Raw genomic sequence first — 22,493 nt, 5'->3', positions numbered from 1 at the left:
GTAATAGTTTGTTCGTAGATCTTTTAAAATCAGTTAAAACATTTTCTCCAAGTCATACGCCCATTTCCATTTTGGCATCGTCGGTTTATTTGTAAATCTGTCATTTAGAATATGATTTTAGGTTTTTGTTTGAATATTTTCAGTGTTTTCAATGTGGTGGCAGTTAATCTCACAGGAACGGGCAGTATGTTGCGTTGAGGACAAGTCGAAACATTATCAATTTCGTTAAATTGATAACACCTTTGACCGCACGGATCGCGATACTACAGCCGTTTGTTTGTTCCTCCAGGAGTTGAAAATTTAGGATAATTCAATAAATTTCAGATTTAACCCATAATACCATCGTGACACGGCCTTTGTCATAAGATTTTTCTCTTTCCTTCAGCTATGGCTGGTAGAGTTCAGGATTTCTGAGTTACATGGAACGCAGCATTCAGGGGCGTGTCTAATGGCGTCACCAAACTCCGGTATGTTCTGGACGCTCTATTTCTTCTCTCAGCTGATTGTGACGTAATGTGCACAACACCGAAGCTAACTGGGCCGTAGAACCGCAAGTTCTGACACACGTGGAGTGTCGAGCACAAAAGGGGAAGGCTCGGCAACGGTGGAACGACACATCGGGAAAGAGACTGTTCTAGAAACACGGCTATCTCCGTCAACAACCGCCTTGTCTTTTGTCAGGTTCGGAAGGTAGGTCAGGTTACACGTTCAGACTACTATTTTCTCTTTGACTGTGCTCCATGTGTGCCACCCAAAAACATACATCACAGAGAAATTATGTTTTTAGCCTCAAGTAGGCAAAATGTACGTGTATAACCCCAGTTTCTGTGAGTGGGATGCCGATGCTCTCGACACACACTTAATGCTGCTTACAGGGGCCTCAGGCTTGCATTTAGGGCTTTTGCATCAGTTTGGAAGCCCTAACCGAGCCCCCTCCTCAGTGTTGACACTTTTGGCAACACACCAATAAGTTGACATGAGAGCCTGAGGAACTAAAATAGTCAAATGATGGTTCAACATATTGCGTTGACGTTTATTTTTATGCAGATCTCATTGTGTGTCTCGCCATGACGTTTAATAAAAAGTAGGATATTGGTTCCTACATGTTTTGAAAATATTGATGTACAAGTGAATCCCTGTAAATTCGAATTCTGCATTTTAAAAAAAATCGCTTAATTACTGATTTGTTTGAAGGATGGGGACTTGTTTGCCGTTTTCGTCCTCAAACCAAAACTATAAAAGTAATTTTTCATTGACTCCAAGATGAAGAGAAATAAAACTTTGAAGTGAGTTAAGGAGCTTCACTTTGTCAAAACCCGTGTTTTAATGCCATCTCATTGGATCAAGATGGATTTACAAATCTTATTGGCTGTCTATTACTTGGGGATTACTTGTCTATTCACAGCATAGCTCAGGCACCTTTTGATGGCTTTTGATTGGCTGTCAGTGAGGTAAGTAGAGTACGTCCAAAAAGTATTACAGTATCCACACATTTGATATCTCAATTTTCACCCTATCTTTTCCTTCCTAACCTTCTTTCTTCCTCACCTCCTGTCCTCCTTTCTTCCCTCAGTCAGAGCGGCTTTTTGTGTCCTCACGCAGTGGTTAGAGCACTGGTTTGGTAAACCGGGGGTTGTGGGTTCGTATCTCACCGAGGCCTCCACTCCCTGAGAAGGGTTGCGTCAGGAAGGCCATCCGGTGTAAAAATTGTGCCAAACATATATGTGCGTTCATCTGAGATGACACGCTGTGGCGACCCCGAAAGGGACAAGCTGAAAGAAACTTACTTACTTCCTACTTTCTTTTCATGCTTTTTATTTTATATCCTGCATCCCTTTGCGGAACACTTTTTTTGCTTGTACTAAAAAAAGTTCTGTACACTGCACCCACTTTTAACCCATCCAGTATCACAAATGTTTAACTATTTGCAATAGCATTTTCTCCTTATTCCTGCTTAGATTGCCAAATAAAACGATCATAACAATTTGAGGACTTAAAATAACACATTTTGCACTTTTTAATGGCTTGAACACAATTGTCGTGTTATGTTTCAAACAAAAACTGGCATGTCACATTATTAAATATCTGCCTAATGATTTCATTATGACCAGTTTTCCAGTACTTTGTATTGCTAATTGCAGAATGTAGTTTGGCCTGTCAAAGCTGATATACGACATTGCTCCCAGTAAGAAAGTCTCTTTTCTACCTAGGAGGGCTGTGGAGAGGAGTGACGGGAGGCGACATGGTGGATTACTACAACACGTTGGGAGTATCCAAAACAGCCTCTCAGGATGACATCAAGAAGGCGTGAGTATCCCTGTCTTTCCAAATGTTACAGTTATGTCAATTCTCCAACTCATGACACGTTAGCTGATTTATTTATTTTTTTGGGATATAGAGTGATGTCTGTAATGTTAAGGGCTGTTTTGCTTTTCAGTATATGGTGACATTATTAACACCTCTCAGTATTCTGTTGGTAACTAGATTATGCAGGACTGCAGGTTTCTTTCATTGCCACAATGCCCACATGCATTCCTGTCTTTGTGTATGAACTCAGCTACAGGAAACTGGCACTAAAATGGCATCCTGACAAAAATCCAGACAACAAAGAGGAAGCAGAGAAGAAGTTTAAAGAAGTTGCAGAGGCCTATGAAATTCTCTCTGACCGTAAGTCCTGGCACATGTTGACATGTCATTTCACTCATCTGCGACCGACATTTGTTCCGTGACGTTTGGCGTAATTCTAGAGGCGAGTGAAGTATTTTTTTTTTTGGATCATTTTTGTTGTTTTGTGCAGAGGGTAAGCGGGACGCCTATGACAGATATGGAAGTGATGGAATAAGACGCTCAGGTATAGAAAATGGTTCTTGTTGCCCCCTTACTTCTGCTCTCCCATTTCATTCCCCCATTTCCTCCCATATAGAGTCTCATACTGAACATTCCTTACTCTTATGTTGTTGTCTTTCTGTTTTTCTTTTGCCTCTGTTTTCCATTCACATTTTAATTATTATTTTTTACACAGGCTCTTCCAACTCAGACCTCTCTTCAGATTTCCCAGGATTCACCTTCACATTCCGTAGTCCAGATGAGGTTTTCAAGGAGTTTTTTGGTGGCCAGGATCCCTTCTCTAGCTTCTTTGGTAAATCATGTGCAACTCTCTAGCTTCTTTTGTAAATCATGTGCAATTAGATTTCTTTGAGGTTAGTCAAAAATGTTTCACTATGATAACTATGTTTTAGTTTGTACATTAATAAATAGTTCAGAACAAATGTAATCAAATGAAACATTGCACCGGGGAAATCAGAGGCCTACAAGTCTTATTATCAGTGACCCACCTCTTTATAAATAACAAACATCATCATCTGTTTTAAGTTCGTTGTCCAGACGGCGCTGGGTGGGACTTCCTCCCTATGGCTAGTGAACTAGCCAGATTGAGTTATTGGAGCAGAAGTTTTACAGCCAGATGCTCTTCCGACGCCGACCATATAGGATACAGAGCAGGCACGGGGAGAACATGCGAACTCCACACAGGCTGGGCCGGGATTTGAACCCCGGTCCTCAGAACTGTGAGGCCAATACTCTAACCTGCTGAGTCACCATGCCAACTATTACAAGTGACAAACAACAACAACAAACAATCGTAAAGTTCATGAATGCTGTGTGCATGCATATGAATTGTGAATTGAGCAAAGAAAGTCAGACCATTATTTACTTTTGGAGAGGAGCAGGTTTAGTTAAGTTTGGAGGTTACATTATTTCCTATTTTATTATTCTTCATCAGAAACAACCAATGTGCTTGACTATAAAGAAAACAATCCTGATAATTTGTTTCTGTACTTTCCATTAGATGACTTCTCATCATTTGGGGGTTCGTCTTCCCGCCTCGGGCCGAGCCGTTTTTTCTCTTTCCCTTCAGCTGGAGGTAAATTCTCAATATACTATATATGTATTCTTTGATACCTATTACAAATTTAAAGCCTCTATTGTTTTCCTTCTTCTACAGCTGAATTTACATCTTTTTCATCACTGGGTGGTTTTCATGATATGGGCAGTATGGGGGGAGGCAATTTCAAATCTGTGTCTACTTCCACCCGTGTCATAAATGGCAAACGCACAACTACCAAGAAGTAAGTGTCTTTTTGAAACTTCCAAAAATGACACTTTTTTTCTGCGTAAACCCTTCCCCCCATTTCAATCCTTTCCATGATGTGCGTTAGTTGCATGAAATGTTTCTTTAACACAATGACTTTTTCTGTCTATACCTCCCCTCTCTTTCTCTCCCAGACATTTGTGGTTATTGTTATGATTTAAAGTTTAGTAAATTTTGTATTTTCCAGACTAATTTAATGAAATTTGAAGTTGCATGACTTTAGAAGTTCTGCTGTTCTCTTTCTCCATTTTAGAATTAAAGAGAACGGGCAGGAAAGAACGGAGATTGAGGAAGATGGTGTGTTAAAGACTGTGCTAATTAATGGTAAGATAAACTATTTTGTGGATGAATCCATTCGTTGATTGTACGAGTACAACTTGGAATGCTGTGTTGTCCGCCATAGGCGTACAGGATGAAATGGCTCTCGCGCTGGAGCTGAGTCGACGAGAGGACCAGCCCCATCAACCACCTCAGAATCCCTCAATCCTAAACAGATCACGTCATGAAACTGGGAGAACCAGGTCCAGCCCGTATAATGCAGGCACAAATCGCTCATTCAGCGCCGCCCCTTTTTACCACTATGGGGGGGTTACTGGGAGCGAGCAAGACGAGGACGATGAAGATCTGCAGATGGCGTTGGCGTGCAGCTTGTCAGAAATGGAAGCCCAGCAGAAAGCAGCTGCTCCCGACTTAATATCAGGTGCCGGGGGTGGGATCACAGCTGTGATTGACAGAAGTGGTGAGCACGAAGGAAGCGGGGTTTTCGAAACAAAACATCCAAACACAGGTGCTCGTGACGATGCTATTCCAGTTGAAAAAGAGGGTGCGCTTAGAAGGGATTCAGGCCCTGGACATGTAGTGCCACAAGGCCCTGACATGGAAAGCAGTGATAGCAATAGGAAAAAGAAAAAGAAGTCTGTGTGCATTGTGTGTTAATGGAGCATGCGTCTTCATTGAATTGAGCTGCCTTAGCATTTGCGTTTATGCCAGAGGTCAGCCTGACCTTGAGGCCTTGCATTTATTTATTTTTTAACATCTAAAAGGTCATGCATGCAAGTAAACATTAAGGATTATGAAATACGATGTGCAAATATGCCGAATATTTAACATGACTAAATCAATAACTTCAGCCAGTTTCTAATGTAGTGAATTCTCAAGAGTGGGAAGGGAGTAAATTGTATTGAGGTTTTGTGTGTGTGTGTGTGTGTGTGTGTGTGTGTGTGTGCGTGCCAACGCACGCTAACCCTTTTCAGCGTGTGTTTTTGTGTGTGATATTTATTTATTTTTTTGGTCGGTTGCGACCATGCCATAATGTTTACCTCATTCATGGTCATTTTAAAAGGTAACATATCAGAACTGTGACATGCTGAGCATCAGAATCCAAAAGTGGACCACAGAACGTTCTGTGATAATGCACGCCAGATTTAAAAAGAGTTAACTCATCAACTCTAACATTGTATCGTTGGGACACATGTTCCTTTGCAAGTAGCTTGTGAATAAATGCTGTTTCACTATACTTGCTCAGTTTAAGCAGAACAGATCCAGTTGTTTATACGGTAACAGCGCAACTGAATGTAATCCCCATTTGGCATAGAAATGTTTAAATTTGTATCCCACTGGTGCTTTTGTATGACATAATTTAAATTATGGATACACACTGGCCTTCACCTTGCAAATGTGCCAAACAGATAAATGTACATAAACTAATGAGTATTTCTTCCAAAGTAAGCAAAGAATTTCCCTCTGAAGTGCATTCAACAAGCAAGAAGTATTTGTATTTGTTTCTCATTTAATTTATGGAATGCTGCCAGAGCATAACAACATCGCCACAGAAGAGTTGTTGCCAAGGGAATAGAGCAGATTACCGCTAAAGCAGTACAAGTTATTTTTTGTGTTTTTCTGTTTTCTTGTCCTTCATATTACAGATTTTTCAAAGTGCAATAACAAATAAATGTTTGAGCTTAAAGAGGGTTGGAATATTTGATTTGTCGTTTAGCGTGGTAACGTTTACTTAGTTCTCACACACTGAGCCACAGTCATAATCCAATTTTACATGGAACATGGAATATTTGAAATAACATAATTAGCAAACGCATAGTCAACATTTTAAGAGGATTTTAGTCTATTTGGAGAAACAAAATTATTCAATTATAAAAAATATTTGTAGTTTTCCGCAAGAGTCGGTTTTTGTTGCCACTACACTTTTTTTTTTTTACATTTTTTTTATATTGTTGGAAAGTTGTTTTGAAATCTCTTGCTTGCCATTGCAGACTCTGACTTTGAGGCCTTCACCAGCTAATCCGATTGCCTCAAGCTGTGCTGTGACCACGACCCTACCTTTCGGTAAAGTGCGCAAGTGTGTTCCTTCTCGAAGCTCCATGTAGCTCTGACCATGTATTTTGTCTCACTAGTTAGTAAATCACAGCTCATTACATTTCTGCTTTTACAGGTCAAAGTTCAATATCACCTGATGCACTTGTCTCTCTGCCCAACATAGCTTCTACGTGATGAACGACTTACACTGCTTTTGTATGTGTGAATGCGAATGAGCATATCCCAGACTGGATGGAACTGACTGGAAAATGTCTCTTGTGATCTTTGAATGAATACATTTTGTTTGTGCTGAGTTGTAACTAATTTTTAGAAGAAGAATAGTGGTAAAGGGTAAAATGGTCACCAAGAGAACATTTATCCCATCAAACTGAAATGTATATGTAAGGCAGAAACATAGTTTTACCATATAAGCTATTGTGTAAAGCAAGGAAATAAAGCGCTTCTTTCAGACTTTTGAGTGTCTAGCACATCTATATTATTACTCACAAATTCATAATAGGTTGTTGCTGAAAACAGCTGCCTTTTCATTCATAAATCTTTTTCGATGATTACAGCTTTGAATGCGTCTACTTCGGGTGAGGTATGCTGACGTCTCGCGTAACTTTGGTTCAAATTTTTCTTTCTCTGACTTGAGAAGATATTACCCCTCCCCGAAGTTTCAGTGTAATTCCAAATTGTACTGCTTTAGGACCATTCAACTTTAGCACAGTGCCCAGTTAAATGTGCCCACACACAAGACTCAATGTTGAAAAAAAACAATTGTATTCACTTTTTTTTGCTGCATCACATCACACATTTATTAAGTTAAAAATACATTTTTATAGATATTGTATTTTACCTGTCTGCTACATTAAATACAGTCATCAGAGGGAATTATTTACATTAATCACAGCTGCACAGAAATATAACAATTTACACTGAAGATGACTGAGAAACACAGAGGTGTGCACTGTTTACAGTACATAATCCATACAGGGTGGTACATGATTGTAGACAATAATTTTTAAGGCAAAGCCAAGCCTCACTATACAAAAAAATAGAACAAAAAACCTCCACTGAAATTGACACAAGACATTAGCATACAGTATTCTGGTCCACAGAAATTCAGAAGTCACACAGTCACTGTACATGTAGTCTTCTGTCTTATAGCTGTCCAAAATTATTCATATTCACATATGACAGAAATGTAACAAAAAAAAACTAAAAAACTTATGAAACTGAATAAATCTTTGAAGTTCTCATAGTACTATGATACATGACTGCTTCGTTCAAGTGCATCTGCTGGAAATGTGGCTGTCTTGCAATATTTTTGAGTCATTGGTTTGTGTCAGTCGGTGGAGCTGTTCACTGTGGCAAGGCTTTCAAGATGGCATTAACCTCTTCAGCAACGGCTGTCAGTGCAAACTCAAACTGGTCCTGAGTGGGAGAAGTGAGAGTAAGAGCTGTGAGAAAAACATACGAACATGTAGGAGTTATTTAATTGCACATAAATGACACGACTGGTACCTTGGTGCGGACCAGGCCAGGTCTCTGGTCTCTGATATGTTCCAATGTGGCAGCAATGTCAATCTCCTTGACTCCTAAAGACAAGATCGGCCAAGTTTTTTTTCTCAGGCATCAAATTTTCACACATTTACAGTGCTCTCACACAATATAATCCGATTTGTTTCCATGTAGATTTATAACCTGAGATGCGTTAGGTAAGTCCAGGTCAAATTTTCTCTTCCATCAAATAATATTATTGATACAATTTATCACAAAAGCACAAATACTATGGCTCACTAATGGATTACATGAAAATTTTATTTGTTGAATGGATAGCTTCTGTCTAGAAAAATATAGTCATGGCAAATGAATTGCACACATATGGTAGTAATATCAATGAAAAATTTTCCATGTTTTGCATAAAAAATGCTTTCATTTCACTGATTTTATGAAGTAGGATTTCATGAAAGAATTTTATTGCACCTTTCTAAAGGACCCTGGTTACTTTAGCCAACCTTAGACTACAAAGTAGGCAGAATGGCCTACTTCTGAGGCTTAGAGAAATCTAATCAATTATAAATTTACTGTATATAAAAAAGTAAATATAATGATTCTATAATGCTGTAATTTTGTAACAAATGCAATTTTTGATATGGAGTGTTTTGATGTACAAGAAACAATTTCTTAAGAAGAAAATCATTTTTATACTGTACTTATGTCTTGAGTCAGGCATTTTACCACAACAATAATAATAATAATACTGAACATTTGGTGAGGGCTTGCAAAACTGTGGTTATTTGTAATTGTAAATGTTAGTTTTTTGTCATTATTCTACCAGCTGCCATTTTAAACAAAATATTTTCTGTATACATCAAACACATGACTCTAAAAATACAGTATGTGGGTGTGGGCAGGGGGAGAGAAGACTGACCTTTGGCCATGCGGTTCAGCACCATGTCAATAAGGATGTACGTGCCAGTTCTGCCAGTCCCATCACTGCAGTTGTGGAACAAAACAAAAAGGTCAGTATAATGAATATCTTCTTTCAATGTCTAGTGACCTATCCCTCCTTCCATCTTGCTTATCCTCACTAGGGTTCCAGGTGTGAATGAGTCCATCCCAGCTGACTTTGGGGTGAGAGGAGGGTTGTTGAAACCATAACCATTCACACTCACATTCACACTTATGGACATTTTTGTCTTCAATTAACCTGACATCCATGTTTTGGCAATGTAGGAGGAAAGTGGAATAGAAACCTTGGATTTGAACCCACAACCTCTGAACTGTGAAGTGGACGTGTTTTACCAGTCGGCTACCATGCACCCTTTTTGATGTAGGGTTTTGCAATAATTGATTTTTCTTACACTATATTTTCTGATAAAATATAGCATTGTAAGTGGTAACGAAACGTGTGTTGCTAATCAGAAAAAGACTAACAAGGACCATAGTATTCATACAGCAAGTAAATCTTGTTTTAAACTGTCAATTGTGAGTGAAGTTTCCTGTAATTCAGATTTCTATGTGAGGTAGTGTATTCATTACTGTAATTTTCTTTACCTGCAGTGGACAATAATTGGACAGGAGCGACCTCTGTAGCATTTATTCACCTTCCTGAAAAGGATCAGAGGAGGAATAGAAAAAGAAAACAGAGCAAAAGACACACAACAGGGGTGCATTACTGTCCTCTTTCACAGGGCGAATTGTAATAGAGTGAAGTGTTTTGAAAAGAAGATTAATGACTGCATACGCAGGATTATGCAGCCCAAGTTACTTGTGGTTTGTGGTTGAATTAAAAGCAATTAGAGAGCCGAGCAACAAGAGGAATGAAATGAATAATGAACTAAAGGATGACAGGATGATATATTATGTGAGATGGTGGAAGTGGTAAAATGGTAGTAAGCCCCCGGATTCACAGTCCCTCTTGCAGTAGCCAGTCACACCTGCCAATGCTCATTTTTGTGACTATGCAACTGGAGCCAGAGTACTAGCTGCAAACCGCAAAAATGACACTGGGAGATGTTCGAGTACAAACCTATCTGGACGTGCACTGGGACAGAGGGAGAGAGAGAAGGAGCAGTCAATGGACACAATTCAAACTAGGAAATGGCATAAATGGACAGATGTGATGAAGCTGAGAAACATTTAAGAAATATATTGTTTCTCTCTCTTGAGGAGAGTTTTATTCAGATTGTTGTCTGGTAAAAAAAAAAATATGGTGTGATAATTCCCAATCTGGTAGGAAAACCATCTTGAAGTCAAAGATAAAAAAATAAGAGGTGACAAGTGGCTATTCCACTGGGAAAAATGTTCTTTCTGGGTTTGTGTGAAGACAAATCAAGGGCATGCACAGGGTTCATGTGCATTTGTGTCTGTGTGCTTTCACACCTGCGGAAGTCAAGCAAGGGCCGTGTTGAGGTAGGGATTCCGTCAGATGGCCAGCTCAGTAGGTGAAACTGTGTTAAAGTTCTTGTCTCTTGTGTCTGGACGTTCTTCAGGTAGAAGCTACGCACCAGAAAGTCCTTGCACCAGATATGCTCTGACACCAAGTTCACCTATAGAGGGACCAAAGGTGGTCGAGGAGGTAATCAAACCCTAATGTATCTTGTGGTTGTACTTTGTAGTGGTGTACAGAATTGACTGAGGTGTTTATCAGGATGCAACAAAATAATGTAACCAAATTATAAGAAATGGGCAACTTGGTGTAACAGTGGTTGGCCTAACAGCGCTGAGGTTCAATGTTCAAATCTCTGGTAGGGTTTGCGTCGGTTTTTCTTCGGTTTTTCAAACATTAAAAACATACACCGTATCACACAATGAAAAGACGCTGTACATTACTGCAAATGACAACCAAAACATTTGGGATATCTTTCAAATGTCTATCTTACAATGAAAACGGGGGACCTTTTTGAAAATTTCTTCTCTTCATTGTGCAGGTGTACCTTTTGCTGAGGCTAGATAGTCACTGCTGTAATATGTCACCAGGGGGAAACATAACTTCATGCTTTTTGTTGAGTAATTATGACAAGTATTTTACAGCTTGACGGTTAAATAACAAGAACAAAATCAACCATAACCTCGTAGATGTGGTACAGCGATGAACCCTCATCTGGCCAGTATCGTTCGCTCTGTTTCTGTCCGTCCTCTGCCAGAGCAGACATCATCACAATGACTGTGCAGCCATTCTCCCAAACCATCTGAAGGAAAGTAACAACATGCACATGCATGGCTGTCAGCGCATCCATTAATAGCTTGAGATACATCCAGATCGGTAGTTCTCAAACATTCTACACCAAGTATCACCTGAAGAATTGATAAGCTCTCCTATGTACCATCATTATTACCAATATTAAAATACAGAGGCACAGAAGACCACAATCTTCAAAGACCCCCAAAACAGTTGACAATTTGAAGATTTACATGATGGGGAAAAAAAAATCAATAAATATGCACTGCATATAAAAGTTGAATTAAAAATGTAACTTTAAAAGCAAACTCTTCTTAAAGACTAAATGCAACTGCATTGTATTAAAAATTCAAATATAACTGAAAAATACTTGGGCAGTCATTGTTCTGTGTACCACTATCGGTGACCTAGATCATAGCACATAACAATGGCATCAGAGATTTCATATGCATGTGTTAGAGGTCTTTATGATTCACATTCACCATTGCATAACTTATTTTTGCATGATGTGATGATTGTACTACATACAATAATGTACTAACCTGCCAAAAATCAGCCACTGTGTGAGGCAGAGGTCCCTGGGTGGCAATATATGCTGGCTGGCGAGGGTCGTGATCAAACTATTGGTTGAAATGGAATAAGAAGCCAAGCTAATGAACATAATGTATCTGATAAATATTACACAGCCTGTATTGAATCTCATATTGTGAAGTTATATTTTGGCTCAGTACACTCATACAGTCATTTACAAAATTGATGTTACGTTTAAACCTGACAATTGAGAGTGAAGCAATGTGTATTGATAAATAATGTGCTCTTAATAATGTGCGTAAAAAACTACTTACAACAAAACTTGCATTGATATAATCTTGTTTTCTGGGGTTCAGCTCCCTTTTCAGCTTCACACGTGAGTGATCATCTTTGAAGAAAAAGGGAGACTTACACAAATAAAACAGGAAATAGTACATAATTGGGACACAAATGTGATTGAATAATGTGGGGGTTGGGGTGGGAACAACGCATACATGGGAGCGATTCAGCTTGTCTGTTTTTGGTCATGTTGCTGGGAGTTTGAGCCACTGCCACAGAACTTGGGTCAGCCTGGTAGGAGCACAGTGCCTCCCACTCCTTCTGAAGTCGGTCCTTGTTGCGAAGGTGGTCCTCCATATAGGCCTGACACAGAGATGCAGGTCATAAATGCCTTCTCATTAAAGCAAAAGAAGGTTTTCACAACTGGAAATGCCACCAATGACCATGATTTGTGTTGGGTGCTCATGTACCAGAATCATGTGACCGGTGGAAATGTCCATATTTGACTGGGCTGGTTCCTCACTCCAGGAAGGAGTGGAGCTGTGGGTGGAGGACGGACTGTGCTGTGGGCCATCGCTGAATTGGGAGGAAACGCTGCTCACGCGGGATGTGTCTGTTCCTCGTCGACCACCAGTGTTGATGGCGGATCCCGCCACGCCACTGCTTGTGGCACCCACGCAGTCCTGGCGGCACAGGGATGATTTAGACGCCATGTGCTGTCGACATAGTTCCTGAATGTGCAATAGAGACAGAGGGGTGGAACTGCAATGCAAAACTCAATTCACAGTAGGTTGTTGTGCAACTGCGTGTGAGTGCTGAGGGGTATGGCAAGATGAAAATATTTATTTGATATGGTTGATGTAAAGTTTAAGATACTAGTAGATTTTGTCGTCACGTATAACAATTCAGCGGACAAGTAGATTGATTGGGTCTTAACTTTTTGTATCAGGAACTAAATGTCCCTAGTGATTTATTGCCAACAATTGCCACATCATTGTCTTTTTTTTTGCCATAATCCTTTGGACCTCAAGCAACAGTTCTTATCTTCCCTCAGCTCCAGTAAGCTGTGTAATGGCTTCCTCTGAATAAATTAAGGTTTCGAGTAAGCTTGTTGCTCACTGTTGTGCTGTACTGTTTCCAGGGTCATTGTGATTGTGCAGTCTGTCAAGTGTATTACTAAGATTTATTAGTGAGAATCATCCCTCATCATTACTCAATCTACTACCTTTCCCCCCCTTTTAATAGAATACAGTACATTCTTTAAGGGTTATGGGCTTCCCTCATTAATCACCCTCCCTATACTTCCACTATTCTATGTCCTCTTGCTGCACTGACAGCTTTGTCTTTCAGCATTCATACAACAAGAGGAGTAATAACATTTAATTATTTAGCATTCAGGTGACCGTAATTTCTTGGCCGAGAATATTTTTGATGCAAATACTTTACTTACTTTACTTTAAATTTCTACATATCACTCTCTAAGTGTGAAATGTAGATTGCTTTTATCCTGAAGTGCTGTAAGGAGGAAAAATTAAACCATGTAAATGAAATCTCTACATATTTGCCGTTGGGCATACACAAATTTACATAATTGCAGAGTTCTTTTTGAACTGATCCCGTTATTTTCTGAAAAGCTTACATATTTGCTGTTTTTGTGCGCAGCCCAAATAAATAAAATGCTGGATTTCTTTGTTGATAAGTCATGTTGGTGCCAAACAACTTGGTTAAAGTGAGTTAAGGAGTTTCAGTTAGCTACAATTTGTGGCATTTGCAGGCATTTATAAACCTATTGGGGTGTTGTCAGGAATATTTTGCTATTCGCATGATTCCTATTCCATGCAAATACGGGCGCCGCTGCACAGTATACCCAGTGTGGAAGGCACAAGATGTTCAATAATAATGTATCAACATTTCTATTTCTACAACAATGGCTATAAATAGATTATGACTAGGATCTTGACGAATTTACTATGACAGCTGTACATCCATCCATTCTTTTTCTGAGCCGCCTATCCTCACAAGGGTCGTGGGAGTGTGGCACGCTATCCCAGCTGTCTTTGAGCAGGTGGCGGAGTTTATTCTGAACTAGTTACCAGCCAATCACAGGGCACATATTGTATAAACAAACAACCATTTGAACTCACATTCACACCTAGGGACGGTTTAGAGTCTTCAATTAATGCATGTTTTTGGGATGTAGGAGGAAAGCGGATTGCCTGGGGAAAACCCACACAGGCATAGGGAGAACATGCAAACTCCACACAAGCGGACTGGAATTTGAAACCCGGTCCTCTGAACGCCGAGGCAGACGCTCTACTAGTTGTCTACCATGCCTCCTGGTAGCTATACAGTATAATAAATATACAGCCCGTACAATGTACTCTGCAATGTTTTGTGCTAACTACAATTACTACAGGAGAAAAAAAAACATTATACAGAATTTGTGCAGAGCTGTTCTTTGAGAAGATTTATGGTAAAAAAAAAAAAGACAAACGAACATTACTGCAAATACACAGCATTAGTGCAAGTTATTGCAGTTGGCCAAGTATGCTCATGTCAATGATGCAGCACAATGAGGAAATGTAACTTTTAGAAATTAGTAATGGCATAAATGTCTCAAGGTAAACAAAACAAAACATTGTTGCCTTACCTGATAATCAAAGTGTGTTTCAGACCCTCCCTCTGGTCCGAGACCAAGTTTGCCATTGGCCACTTGGTTAGCGTAGTGTCTGAGGCATGCAATGCCCACAGCCAGTATCAACACTCCTCCTACCACTGCCATGGAAACTAGTGTGATGACCGTCCCACTGGAGCCCTGGGAAACCCTGGTTACCTGAGGGAGACCCTGTGCATTTGTCCTCTGAAAAAATAAAAAATAAAAAACATACATGTGAACAAGTGAGAATGATAAGGGCACGTGGACAAAGAAGACAGGAAGTACACATCAGTGTACATTAGAGAGCGGACGCTGCAGAATAATTGGATCTTTGCTTTGATAATGTAACTTGTCTCAGAATGCATACTAATGTATTTCATCTGACTGACATCACTCGAATACATAATATCCACACATATATTTACTAATGCCTCAGTTTTTATACTGTAGAGGACATACCTGCAGTATTATAACATCACTACCACCGACACTAGTGTACGTGCATGGTAACCTGGTATTCATATTAAAATGGATAACCCTAGTCCATTAATTAAGAAAAAAAAATCTCTGGCGGTGATTCATGCTGGCAGTCTGTGGGATGAGGGGAATAGGTTAATGACACCTGTTGTCATAGTACCTCGGATCTGGGCGCCACACTGGGGGAGAGGAGGACAAAGCACCATGGCAACAAATGAAATGGTGCTCAAGGTTGTGTTGTCACTCATTCACTCTGGCACATTCAGTCACACGCACAGTGTTTATGGAAAAAAAAAGTACCAGACAGAAAAAATATTTAATGTAAAAAATAATTCTCAATTGAATACATTTGACAGTCAAATCTAGTCCATTTATCATTTTAATTTATTTTATAAAAATTATTAGTATGTTATTAATGCATCAGTATCTAACCATCCAATTATTCATCCATTCATCCATTTTCCATACCACTGATCTTCACTGGTTGTAATTTTTATTAAAAACATTTTTAATGCTATAATAAGGTGGACCATATGCGCGGCAAGACATTATGCATTATGGACACAGTGTACGAGCAGTGTACCAGTGTTTGTCTGTTTCAAGCTGGGGCAACATTTGATGGAAAGAAAAAAACTCTTTAAATGTGTGATATCCAGGGCTTGTATGATAGGTACATTTAATAGTTTGGTGCTGCTACTTTTCAAAGTTGAAATATCAACAAGACCAAGAGATAGCTCTTCCAGCTAGTGGTGTGCCACTGGCATTTTATTTTAACACTGGGGATGGGAAGTCAACTTTTGCAGCGCCATTTTCACCATCGCAACGACTAGAGTTGTTGACAGTACCCCCCTCACCTTTCCCTCCCTGTTTGGTGCCACTTGGCTTCGGCTGACCAATCCACTGCCAGCTGCTGCCGTCACCATGTATACAGCCATCCCCCTTCATTGACGATTAGTCCCATTACTCCCCCCTTGCCTAATTTATGATCAGGAAACTCTAACCCACCATTGTCCTCAACGGGTAGTTTGCATATGTGAGGCGCGGCGCAGTTGTGGGGGCTTTTCAAGATGGTTAGGTATGGGGACCCTGAATTTGTAACTACAATCCTGTGCTTGTGTGTGTATATCCTGTACCTCTCCCACACCAGTCTGTAAAATCTTCAGGCTTGTCTTGGACTCCAAGAAGCTTTTTTCAGACACTATAGTAAGAAACAAAACAAGTGTGTCAGTGTTGAATGTCAAGGAAAAAAGAAAGCTTGCGTGGGTACAACGTTGTGCTTGTATATTTGTTTTCCGAGTCTCACCAGCTTTAGCTGCCACATCTGCAGCTGTCATATTGTGCTCATTCTGGCGGATACGAAATGTCAGCGCCGGTCCCACCACGCTAGCAGCACAAAACACATATGCTCACACAAACCCTCAAAAGACGAAGTCATTTTGTACAATAAAAACACATGCATTGCACACACAAACCTAATGTTAATGAAGCTGCTGGTTGTCAGTTGTGTTTTCTCAGCCAGAAGCTCCAGAAGCTTCACTCCATCATATAAACTCAGAGGGCTGGGAAGGAGAACCTTTATCATGTTAATTTGTATCATTGGTTAAATGTTTTTTTCTTTCTTTCAGAGAATTAATACTTTTGGAATACAGTACCAGCATTTGTTTTCCAAGATATAACTAAAATTTCTATTTGATAAGTCAACTCAAAAACTGGTAGAGAATGTCCACTATTGAGAATTCCTTCAGTCTTTTGGGAAAGAAAAAAAAAATAAAATAAAAAAAGAGCTTTCTCTCTTGTTGACATCTTAAAATGATCAACCCACAAAAATCATGATGTTCCAAATAAAAACAATCCAATTTAGACTGGTGGGATGCAGTACAGGAATGGTGAATTCATTAATGAATGGGTACTACTACTAGTGGTATGCCGACTCTTTTAAGTGGTACAGAAAATAATGACTGAACATGAGATGAAATTCCATCATACAGGAATGAAGCCTGCATACAAGTTTTTAAAAAAATCATTTTCTTTTTTAAATCCTGGACAGTATATTTTTTCAATTTTTGTTGTACAATTTTATAGTGGAATATAATTGTATTTAATCTTCAAGACCTGTTTATTTGTAAACATTTATTAAGTACAATTTTCATTTTATTTTTACAGTAAGTGCAATACAATTTGAATTGAATTGTTACTTAAGTGGAGTTTTTCTTTTTCTATGTCCAAGTGCAGTGTTAATGCTCAAACTGTGGATAATAACAACAATAATGTAACTATTTACAATAATAAAGACAGCTACACATTTTAGGACTAAAAACACATTTTTAATGAAAATGTAAAACCTTTTATAATTACTGTACTTTGATTTAGGTCAATATGGTGGTACTTGGGAGTATTGTTTGAGCTGATTCTTGGTTGTTCAAGTTTGAGAATCACGTCAATAGATGTTGATTTTCAATCTAAAACTGACCTCTGGTTAGTTACAATGTAGCCGTATTCTTCTTTGGCGCCTGTAGCCTCAACTTGTGGCACTCCCTCCTCCTCTACACCATTTCCTTCTCCAGGAGCCATCGGTGGGGTTTGTGAGACAGACAAAGGAGGCCCTATGCTCTTCGTCATAGGTGCGGTTAGAGTTGACACAGGTTGGGGGGCCTGAGCGGTGTCAGGTGCAATGGGGACAGAAGCAAGCTTCTCCGTTTTCCGAGGCATGGTGTCTGTTTTTAACAGCTGCATCTGTTGAGAATAATGCCAGGAGAGCTGTATTAGGCAAGGATGACTGCTTCAGGTGAACACATTGGACTGTTTCTAGGATTGGATCTATTGCACCTGGGCGTACTAGCTAGAGGACGTCAAATTTGCACATAATCAGTGAGAATCCATCGGTTCTGAGAGCTTCAATTATCAAAGAATCTACAGGAACAACAAAAATGGTTAAAATGTATCTGCTTTTGCATCTGAACTCTTCAGATACAGTATACACTCTTATCTCTGCTCACATTTTAGACTTCAACTATCCCAAATGAAGTACTTTAACCTTGGAACATAAACCACATCTTCTGAGAAGCTTATAAATACATAAATTGTGACGTACCTCCTTGAGAGTGACAAGGTCCTTCTCATTTGGATCTGCGGAGAGAACCACACAATGCAAATAAACATTATCTTTAAAGCAGCAAAGTTCATTCAACTCCAGTTTCAGGCATCAAGCTGATAGTAAATCAGGTTACTTAATGGAAAAATCCGGAACCAATCAATGGCTCAGTCATAAAACTCTTTAGACTCTTTATTTCTCCCAAATTATGCAAAACTTCACACAGACAAGGCTCTCGAATTTTGAGGCAGTTTTTCCAAGAGCGTGGAAATTAGTCTATAAACTACAAAATCCAGACCAATCCCATATTATGTCACATTTTTATGTACTGTTGGTGTAATCGCCAAAAATATTGTCCAGTGTATTTCTACCTATGATGTTCATACTGTACAATATATGGATCAGCTTTGGTAACTAGTACTACCCAATCAATACCTTGTGTCTTATCTTGGGCTTGCAGCAGTTGCAGTATGAGGGCTAGTTTGTAGAGCTGCTCTTGGCTGAGCTCTTTGGGGTCAATCCCATACCTCTGTAGGACGCCGGACATTTTTTGCGGCAAGCCATCTAATAAATAGTACAGCATAAGCTTGACTAAGAACCACACATTTACAGTAAGTTCATGCATACATGAATATCTAATTAGAATGTTTTTGTACAAGGACCAAAGTATGTGCATTGTTTCCTCACCACTGCTTCCTGACTGGGTGCTGTAAGCCTTATTTTGGAGTGCTGGTTGTCTGTTTGTGGATCCAAGCCTCTCCTCTAGGGTGTAATCGTCTGCATAGTCCAGTGGTGTCTCCATTTGCAAGTCATCATAATAAGGGAGGCCTGAGAATATGTTGTGACATGAATTACAATAGCCAAATGGGTATTAAGATGCATGACAATATTGGAGACCTAGTATTAGTAATGTTTTTACCAGCAGAGGCCAAGGAGGTTGACCCACGATGGCGATAAGAGGACGAAGGGGCAGAAGCCAAATAGACGGACAGTGCCTCCTGAAGGAGTTGTCTGTCTCGCTCTCGCTCTCTGTGATTGGCCTGTGACCATGCAGAAGGGCGGGCATAGCCTCCTCCTCCACCAATGAGAGATCTCTCTGCTTCATCTTGGTGCCTGTGCTGTCATTGCCAGAGATATTTCCCAGTTACTTTGCTTTCCTTCTTTCTTTCTTTCTTTCTTTCTTTCTTTCTTTCTTTCTTTCTTTCTTTCTTTCTTTCTTTCTTTCTTTCTTTCTTTCTTTCTTCTTTCTTTCTTTCTTTCTTTCTTTCTTTCTTTTGATTTGTGGTTAATTTAACAGCGTGATTCCCAACAGCAACAGCGGTGAACTATCTAGCTTTATGTACTACATATGTACACTCCCAAATACTGGTATGGCATGCATACTGTAGCCTAATCATTGAGTTCTGTTGTCATTTTTTGACTTTTGATCTTTTGAAAATTGAAAGGTTGCATTGTGCTTAAAATCATTTTACATCCATAACATCGGTCAAAATGAGTCCGTGATATGGTCTAAGTTTGACACCTACCTATCCAGTTTGTTGACTGAATGGAAAAGGTAATAAACGGCCCCAGTCTTGCAAAATGACCAGAGAACGTTCCTGTGTGTTTGTGACGTAGATGATTAATAATTAATCAAGTATGAGCACATTTCATGGTTGGCACCAGCTGACCAGCAACACAACTTTAAGTGAGTGAGTCATAAAAGTCTATAATGTATACGTACTGCATATTGCCTTTTAAGACATTTAACTTTGTATATAATTTATAATATAACTGTGGATGAAATAGGTAAGTTACTTACAATGTTACCAAATTGTGCACTAGCAATTAACATTGCAGGCAGGTTCAAGTCAAGTTAATGAGCCTAAACCTAAAAAAAAAATCATCCTCACTTTATTTTCTCCCAAGCCCCCTTCAGCTCACATTCCCTAAAAGATGGCCAACAATCCACTGCATGGTAAATTCTGCTTCATCGTGGTGTTAAGATGCTGTATTGAAGGATTTGCTATGAATACTTGACCAGCACAAGTAACAAGACACAAATATAACACAAAGGACCAATCAGAACAAAGCTGTTTTCCATATTTAAATAAAGAATAACCGCGATCCAACCAACGAAAATCTTATTCACATACCGAATATTAATGAGAAATCCAACTGTCTCAAGTGCATGTTTAGTATACCAACCAGAATAGCTTGAAAAAGGGCATCCTGAGCATTTTCAACCCAAATTATCTCAAAAATATATCACAGATTAAGCAAAAATATATCACAGGTTAAGCAAAAAAAAAAAAAAAGATGGCATGTGACTTTCAAGTAATGTTAAGAAATGAAAAAATGTTTGGTGGTCTTCAGCTGCATGTGTGAGTCTAACCTGCTGGTACATGTAAGGGTTGATGGAGGCTGCCTGCATTGGTATTGGCAGCCGAGGTGGGTCAACGATCATGTAGTCCACATAGTTGCCGGCAGGTGCTGCAGAGCCTGACTTAGAAACGTGCTGTTTGGACCTTGCCACCCAGCCAGGAACAAAAAAAAGGATTAAGCTTGACATGCAGTAGTGGATTACAGATAAAGTGCAAGGGGAGCTAAACTGCAGCTGAGGGAGGATTGAAGGGATTGATCGGATACCTCTCCATGACTTTAGCTCTGCATCACTAAACATGATTACAGCTGGAGAGAACTTACGGCACTTGCAAGGAAGAGTTCGGTTTGGACGATTGGGTCATGTGAGGAACTCTCTTCAGTTCCTTTGATAAAATATATTGGGTGATGTCATCCTGCCAGGAAAGACCTACATACACAGAAAGTACAGACAGGGAGTGACCAATATTGTTTACTTTTTAAAGCAGTGTAAGAAAATGTTTTATATTACACAAGGGCTTCCCCAACAGTGATAAAGCGTCATTTACTTTTAGGTGTATTAACACTAACAAAACACGATATCCAAACTACTGGAATTTATCTGATCTATCCCATCTGGTCCACTATTGATTACCATAGTGTTTTTTTAAAAGAGGATCAAAGATCACGTCATTTAGAGCAGAGCTGTTATGGTATTGATGCCATGCCATTGCCATGTCAAAGTTTTATTATTTATTATTATTTATGCATTATGTATTCTTAGGATTGCTTTAAACTGTTGTTATGTTGATTTAAATAGACTGGCTTGCACACAAACTCACCTTGTAGCATGAGCTGTTTAAGGACTTCCTCCATCCTCTTCAATATAGGAACCGTCACTTGGTACCGGACTCGCTCCTGCTTCGAACTACGACATCGACCAAACAGCCCATCTGGTGAGCACAAACACACAGCCATACATTAAATCGAATTTAGGACGCCAGCCCGTGTCGATATATACATAAAAAAATATTGTCTTGTCTATAGAGCTTGTGCACCTATGTCATAAAATCACGTGACTTTTGTTTACCTCGCCATATTGCCGGTCAAGCTAAGCATTGCTCAATGTTAAGTCGGTTGGAGATGACACGGAAATATATCTTGTAGCACGACGCCCAGAGTCTTGTCCGATACCGTCAGACATTTAGAAGGTGAAAATAAAGGACGGTACATGGAAAAATTAGATAAACTTGGCATAGAGGACCCGTTTTAATGCTGAAATCAATGTTTTCGCCGATAAGAAATTGGACTGTTAATTCGCTTCCGCTTGTCTTGAACAACTAGATCTAGATCGCCAACATTTACACGGAAAAGTTTGAAAGCATATAAAAGTCTGGACGCATACGAGTACGTTGTTGCTGGATCTGCTCTCATCAGGAATAAATCCCACATAGTGACAGTTTTGACGGCTTGTGAATGTGGAAATGTGTTTGGCGACACGTTAACCTTTGCCGGAATCCATCGATCTTTTCAGCTAGTATTCAATACAAATAACAATATTAAAATAAATGACCCCCGGTTTTACACAAACTCGCATTCATTAACTATGATTGGAAACAAAAAAAAAGAGGACAAGCAAGTTGGCTCTGTTTCCCAAGAAGTACTTATAATGCCAACTTGGCTCATTTGAGAACAATGCATAAAAAAAAAAAAAAAGATGGAGTTGGCTCCTCTGTACACGAAGCGTGTTGCGGCCACAAGTTAACCTACGTAGACCTCTGTGTGACCAATGGTTTATTTTCTTTTTTTAAATACGCATTGGATTCATTTGAGAACAATGCATATTTAAAAATAAAAAAAAAACATCTGTCAGGGAGAAGTTGGCTGCAACATGCTTCCGTGTCCCTGTCATTTTTTTTTTTTTAATACGCATTGTTCTCAAATGAGCCAACTTGGCATTCAAAAT

At 39.4% G+C, this 22,493-nt stretch overlaps 2 protein-coding genes across 8 annotated transcripts; one reads left to right on the top strand and one right to left on the bottom strand.

The window, feature by feature from the left end:
- Nucleotides 1-429: 429 nt before the first annotated feature.
- On the top strand, nucleotides 430-6,932 carry dnajb2 (DnaJ heat shock protein family (Hsp40) member B2). Of its 4 annotated transcripts, none has more exons than XM_061841038.1 (11): nucleotides 430-690; nucleotides 2,211-2,307; nucleotides 2,558-2,667; nucleotides 2,798-2,851; nucleotides 3,023-3,139; nucleotides 3,848-3,922; nucleotides 4,004-4,127; nucleotides 4,404-4,474; nucleotides 4,554-4,889; nucleotides 6,421-6,493; nucleotides 6,600-6,932. In XM_061841038.1, exons 2-10 carry the CDS (start codon nucleotides 2,243-2,245, stop codon nucleotides 6,447-6,449), a joined length of 981 nt encoding a protein of 326 aa, XP_061697022.1. In that variant the 5' UTR covers nucleotides 430-690; nucleotides 2,211-2,242; the 3' UTR covers nucleotides 6,450-6,493; nucleotides 6,600-6,932. The 4 variants fall into 4 exon arrangements, 2 of the variants coding, with proteins under 2 accessions (XP_061697022.1, XP_061697023.1); XR_009798071.1 differs by having other exon boundaries at nucleotides 433-690; nucleotides 6,421-6,506; XR_009798072.1 differs by having other exon boundaries at nucleotides 434-690; nucleotides 4,554-4,850; nucleotides 6,421-6,506.
- Nucleotides 6,933-7,267: 335 nt separating this feature from the next.
- On the bottom strand, nucleotides 7,268-20,973 carry ptprna (protein tyrosine phosphatase receptor type Na). 4 transcript variants are annotated; one of them, XM_061841030.1, is made up of 22 exons: nucleotides 20,873-20,973; nucleotides 20,562-20,694; nucleotides 19,107-19,305; nucleotides 18,875-19,015; nucleotides 18,623-18,751; nucleotides 18,188-18,222; nucleotides 17,567-17,829; nucleotides 16,569-16,655; nucleotides 16,400-16,479; nucleotides 16,230-16,294; nucleotides 14,614-14,823; nucleotides 12,434-12,694; nucleotides 12,179-12,326; nucleotides 11,999-12,072; nucleotides 11,696-11,773; nucleotides 11,044-11,163; nucleotides 10,355-10,521; nucleotides 10,002-10,016; nucleotides 9,527-9,580; nucleotides 8,901-8,965; nucleotides 7,991-8,064; nucleotides 7,268-7,900 (listed from the first exon to the last, which is right to left on the bottom strand). In XM_061841030.1, exons 1-22 carry the CDS (start codon nucleotides 20,911-20,913, stop codon nucleotides 7,829-7,831), a joined length of 2,511 nt encoding a protein of 836 aa, XP_061697014.1. In that variant the 5' UTR covers nucleotides 20,914-20,973; the 3' UTR covers nucleotides 7,268-7,828. The 4 variants fall into 4 exon arrangements, with proteins under 4 accessions (XP_061697014.1, XP_061697011.1, XP_061697013.1 ...); XM_061841027.1 differs by having other exon boundaries at nucleotides 20,562-20,901; XM_061841029.1 differs by having other exon boundaries at nucleotides 12,434-12,646; nucleotides 20,562-20,901.
- Between the last annotated feature and the right edge of the window lie 1,520 nt (nucleotides 20,974-22,493).

Source organism: Syngnathoides biaculeatus, chromosome 14, assembly GCF_019802595.1.
Source record: "Syngnathoides biaculeatus isolate LvHL_M chromosome 14, ASM1980259v1, whole genome shotgun sequence".
NCBI classification, from domain to species: Eukaryota; Metazoa; Chordata; class Actinopteri; order Syngnathiformes; family Syngnathidae; genus Syngnathoides; species Syngnathoides biaculeatus.
This window is presented reverse-complemented; position numbering and strand designations above follow the sequence as displayed.